At 43.2% G+C, this 6,000-nt stretch overlaps 1 protein-coding gene across 1 annotated transcript in view; it reads right to left on the minus strand.

Moving 5' to 3' along the window:
* Syt10 (synaptotagmin 10) overlaps positions 1-4,923 on the minus strand; it is a 67,190-nt gene extending 62,267 nt beyond the window's left edge. The window contains exon 1 of the mRNA XM_036209016.1: positions 4,619-4,923. Within this exon, the coding sequence (XP_036064909.1) occupies positions 4,619-4,769 (151 nt within the window). The 5' untranslated portion in view covers positions 4,770-4,923. The remainder of the gene's footprint in view (positions 1-4,618) is intronic.
* Between the last annotated feature and the right edge of the window lie 1,077 nt (positions 4,924-6,000).

Consider the following 6,000-nt stretch of genomic DNA (forward strand, 5'->3'; position numbering starts at 1 on the left):
TGGCGCACGCCTTTAGTCCTGGCACTGGGGAGGCAGAGCCAGGTGGATCTCTGTGAGTTCGAGGCCAGCCTGGTCTACAAAGCAAGTTCCAGGAAAGGCGCAAAGCTACATAGAGAAACCCTGTTTCAAAAAATAAAAAAATAAAAAAATTACATACATTTTAATAATGCTTCATCTTGGGTTGGGGAGATTGCTCAGCAGAGGATCCAGCTTTGGTTTCTAGCACCCACATGACAGCTGACCACCATTTGTAACACCAGTTCCAGGGGATCTGACATTCTGGCCTTTGTGAGTACTGCCTATACATGGTGCACATATTTATATGCAGGAAAAACACCCATATATCCACAATAAAATTAATAATAATGTTTCACATGGTCTCATTGTTCATATGAATCAATCTTATTTAGACCAGGATGTAGTAGATAGTCATCCCAGCATTGGCCTGGAAGTTTCAACCCCCATTGAGGCTTCGGTAACGGTCACGCCCACAAGGTGGGGGGGGGGGCGAGGAGGAAGCCCACTACACCAGAGTATGGGCAAACAAATAGTTGTATATACTTAAGTGCACATGAATGCATATGTTCAAGTATGACAAATGAATAACCCATGTTCTATTTGGGTGGTAGGAAATCTAACATAAAAAATTCTGCCTTTGAGTTAATTGTAAGTGGAAAAATTTTGTTGGTATCTTCTCATATGTTATAGCGAACAGTACATAAATACTTAAAATTCCATGTTTACCAGTATTTGCTGTAACAACTAGGATTTAAGAAGGCTGGAATTTAAGGCCAAGGCTCTTAAATACATTCACCATTAACTAGTGACTTGTGGTTAAAGTGTAAACTCTTTTTTTTTTTTTTTTTTTGCTTCTGTTTTCATATCTAAAAAATAATGACTCCTGGTTAAGCTGTAATAACTCACGAAAGTTTTAATGGTGGGTTTTTATTACATCGAGTACTTTCTGCTTCAGCAAAGTCACATGCTTTCCTTTGCTACTGGGATCATTAAGGAAGCCATTTTGTTCTTTCAACAAATTATCAATCAAGTCTCTAGTGGTGCGCCCCAGACGTTTCCAGCACTGGGGATTTTACAGTAAACAAACCTCTGTCTTCAAAGACATAATAATCTAGTGATTTAAAGTGCACATTAATCTTACCAGTGTAAATCTAGAGAGAGTCTTATTGTGCTTTCAAAATACAGACAATTGTCATGGAGTGGCTCTGATTCATGACTTTTTTATTTTATAATGGTACAAGAGGCAAGGTAGAGACCCTATTTTGAATTTGGAATGCTGGCCTTTTCTGAATTCAGCAATATTGGTATAACCTTCTTGAGATGCTTGGCTGTAGGCTGAGTAATGATTTGTGCTTATTTAGTATAGGTTAAGATAAAATGATCACAGTTTCTGCTCAGTAGGGTGCGTTTATTAAGTGCACTTTAGACTTTTATTATCAGCTTCTAATTGGGACACAACCTCGTTATAACTCAAAGGGTAGCTCTTTTATACAGATATTCCTACTTAGCTAGAATTTCGATAAACTCAGTACATTTACTTTATGATACTTTACTCACTCAGCAAATACTTATTGAGTCTTTAGAATGTACCCAGATTTTTCTAGGCATAGAATTATGGACTTAATGTGCACATTAACTGTATTAATGTTGATTAGAAAGAAAATTTTTGTTAAATAGCTGCTCAATAATACACTTCTAGAGAGAGAACAGAATGAACTTGGAATAATTTTCCATTTTTTAAGAATCTATATTCCTATATTGAAATTGCACAAAACCAAATCTGAAACGCTCATGGGTTAAAAGCTCATTAAAATATTTATATTAAGGTTAGCCAACCACAGCTGTGATGTGAATGTGGCTGTGAACTTCAACTTGATTAGCTGTGGATTGGGAGCTCTGACTTTCAAGCAATACAAGTTTCTTAAACTCAATAAACGTCTAAGCAGCAATCAAATACTGTCCAGAAATGAGCCTAAAACCACTTTAAAATGATTATGTATATTATTATAGTATATTTTAGAAATAATACCCAAGACAAAGCCATTTTTTTTTTTTACATTTCCCATAAGCTTTCTTAATTATATCATGTTGTGCACTAAGTGAATTTGTAGGATAACATCCATTTTGGGGAAGACAATCAATCGATCAGTGTTTTTTTGTTGTTGTTTTTAAACTTCTTCCACATCTAATTTTCTAAAACTTACACACAATGTGCTTTGTAGTACTAGTAATGCTGATTCATATAGTAACTTTTACAAGGCATTTTAAAAGGGCAATTTACTTAGCACTATCTGCTACAAGCTAAATCTCCAATGATTTACTTAGGCTTGGTTGGCTGGACTGTGGGCCCTCAGGGGCCACATCTCTGTCTTAGTGATATGCTCTGATTCTAACTCCCTTACTGTGGTAATGCCTTTTATCTGAGATTATGTTAACCTTTCTCTTGCTATTACTACATGAAAGAATGAACAGGAATGTGATTTCAAATCTCAAGATTGTTACCACCCCGTAATGTAAAATCAACACCATGAACTGGTTCCTTTAAAAGTGAACCCTACTGTATCAATAAAAGTCATTGATGCTCTCTTACCTACAATGCAGTCAACATCAACTATTGGAAGTGCTTTCATGTAGGAACCTTAACAAAGGGAACACACTCTAAGAAAATCTACAGAACAATGTGCATCTGAGTGCCTAACTGATGTAATTAAGCATTTAGCAAATAATCATTGACTCTGCTGCAGTGATCCATTAATAGTGGAATGCCACTTTAAAATTAGAACAGTTTGTTCTTAATTGTTTTGCAGTTTACAAAAGGAAAGAGCAGAGTAATCTTATCTTCATATGTCATATGCAATTTGGGGACTACTCTCTACTGAGAGCTATTTTGTATGTTCACATATTAGAACATCCCACTTTTATAATACATATTTTCCTTAAAGAGAGAAAAATATTCACACAATTGTTTTAGAGTCATTTTTCTTCATTTTCGTTTCAAAGTGAATGTCTTGCAGACTTCGGACTATAGTGATGCACTGTAGTGATTAGGAAAACCTCAGACTCTTTTTCCAGTTTATATACCGTGCATTATCCTGAATTTTACACAATCGCACATTTGGACAGTTTAGAACCGAGTCCTGTTTCAGTTTCCAATCGTCAAGCAATTTCTGCATTGCTAGACAATGAGAGCCGGGACACCACTTCTTGTTGTGTGGTCACAAGGGCCAAGAAAGAATAAGAACTAGGAGATACAGCCTCAGCATCAAATGTTAGTGACCAAAACGCATGTCCTTGGAATTGAGTATTCTCGCTTCCTGCACTCTGAACCTTGGCTTAATGGGGGCTTAAAGACATTTCAGAAGAGCTTACTCACTTCCTTTATAGAGGTCTCTACAGTCTCAGCACTTCGGGTTTTTTTATACCCTTAGCACATCACGCATATCACATACACACGCACAGAAGAAGCACAAGCACGCTACTTAAACGGCCCCTTCCACTGTTCAGTTTCATTTAAGAATCTGACACCCACCAAACAACAGAAATGACATTGGGTTGTGTTTACACGTTCAAAATAAAAATGACTGCTTCCATCACACTGACAGCAGCAATAATGTATCATTCTGCTTAGTGAATCCCTCCTTCTGACAGGTCCAGACAACCCCCCTCTTTGCTTCTGTTGCCATCGGCAGAGCTTTTGAAAACCTCAGAGACAGTCCATGTAAACAACCCTAAGTGCCAGCTAAACGGAACCCATTCCCACCCCACAACACTTTCTCTTCCTTTGTCTAGCGATCAGGGTGAATGGTGGAGAAGGAACCGTGCTCCCCTTCTATCTTCGCGCCTCTCTTCTGAGCCTGACTTTGCGGTTGCGTTTACCTGTTGCCCTGGTTATCCTCCCGCTCAAGCCAGAAATCCTTGCCCCGAGACCAAAATGACCGGAGAAAACAAAGTGAATGCGACAAGACCCTACATAAGGAAACAGGGCATCTCCTAATGCCATCAAGTAACCCTGGGGTCATTTGATCACATCTCTCCCCCCCCCCCCCCCCGCCTGCTCCCCTCCCCCCTCGCCATTTGCTTCCACGGTTCTGGACGCTAGTAAGTAGTGTGGAAAAGATTTAGCATCTCTTTTCCGTTTCCTTGACAAGTGACCCGAGCATCAGTTATCCATAATCCCTACCCTTCAACCACCATTGCCAAGAAGCCCTAGAAAATTGACATATGCGTTATGAAAGGCCTTGGGAGCTACAGAGAGCTCGACAGGTTGCATCTGAAAGTTACAGCTGAGGGATCCTTTCTGTCTTTGGGGCCGACTCAGCCCGACCTCTACGAGCAGGTTCCTTGAAGCCAAGCGCAGATTCTCCCGCCAGGCTGGGTGGTCCAGCTGCGACCTGCAGGACACGCCAGGGCACTGAGTCCCTGGGGCGCCAGAGCAGCAGGTGGGAGAGCGCGAGAGGCTCCTGGGAGCAGAAAGACCCAGCAGGTGCTGGCGACAACCCAAGCCAGCAAGTCGCCACGGCTGGGCGAGACTGGGGGGCCAGCCAGGAAGGTTGCCCTAAGATACCCCTCGTCCCGGGGCAGCGCAGGTCGATCCCCTTACCTGTGCCACCTCCTCCCTGGCTGGCCCTGTCGGCGGGAAAGATGCCCGAGCACTTGTCCCACTCCACCTGGCCCGCGAAGCACAGCTCGGTGATGATGTGCAGTGCCTTTTGGCACAGGCTGCTCACGCCATCCTCCTTGCGGAAACTCATCTTGGCTTCTCTTTGCTGCTTCTTTGATTTCCCTTGGCCCGAGGCTGAGCCCTAGGAGTTGCGAGTCGGCCCCATGGCGGGCGAGGGCGCAGGAGGGTGGCGCGCGCCGACGGACGCTGCTGCCAGGTCTGCGCTTCTCCTCGGAGCGCTCGGAGACGCGCGGAGCCCAGCCGGCGGGGAGCGAGGGGCGGCGGCGCGCGGAGCGGCGCCTCCCGGCTGCTAGGCGGCTCGGCCAATAGCAGGCTGGCGCGGGGCAGCGGTGGCAGCGGCGACCCGGCCCTCCCGCGGGTCCCACACACCTACCTGAAGCCCGTTACCCTCTTCTCATCTCCCCCTTTCAATTCAACTTTCCCTGCTCTCTCCTAGATTCTGCATCTCTTAAAAAGAAAAGAAGAAAAAGGAAAAGAAAAAAAAAAAAAAAAAGAAAAGAAAAAATTAGCCCTTCCCCATTCTAGACCTGATGAAAATATTGTTTTTTTTTCTTTCCCTTTTAAATAAAAGAGTAACCAAAGGACAGATCCACGCAAAGCAGAAAGACACCTGTTTAAAAATTTGTTTTCAAAGGACTTGGGACAATGATGATTTAGGGATAGGGAGCTTTCTGGGTGAGAGCACTTAATCAGCAGCAGTCTGGTTCCCCGAAGCTGGTTTACCCGACGCTGTGAACATGACATTTTTAATTCATTGCATTTAACCCTCTCAGGTAGATAACAGAACGAAGCATGCCACCCGTCAGGGTTTTATTTATTAAAATCCTAACTGGTGACTGAGAAGCGCGGCTTGCTCCCCCTTTCTCTTCTGCTAAGGCTTAAACGGTGCAAAGACAAGACTTCCGTGTTAAAAGGAGGAGAGAGGGGGATCAGGTTATGTGCAATCTACTACAGGCACGCGCTTAATTGTAAAGAAATTGCTTCGAAGTGTTTTTCTCAGCCTGTTTAGAACAAAAGGCTTTAACTGGGGGCATCATGAACCGCCCCCGTCAGAATTTCTCTAATTCAAATGGGTGTAAGGTACAAATGAAGCTGAAGATACAAAAAACATTAGGAGACCTAGTTTAAAAACCATTTTTTCACACGGGCCAGTGAATCAGGTAGATCTTCACTCTTTTTCCCCGTCTTCCAACTCCAATTCCCCAGTCGTATCCTCAGCTGTGTGGCAAGACCACCCGCGGCTACCTCACCTTCCTCTCGGCCTCCTTCTGAGGGGATTAGGCAGATCTTCTCAGCCTTAG

This window comes from Onychomys torridus, chromosome 16, assembly GCF_903995425.1.
Source record: "Onychomys torridus chromosome 16, mOncTor1.1, whole genome shotgun sequence".
NCBI classification, from domain to species: Eukaryota; Metazoa; Chordata; class Mammalia; order Rodentia; family Cricetidae; genus Onychomys; species Onychomys torridus.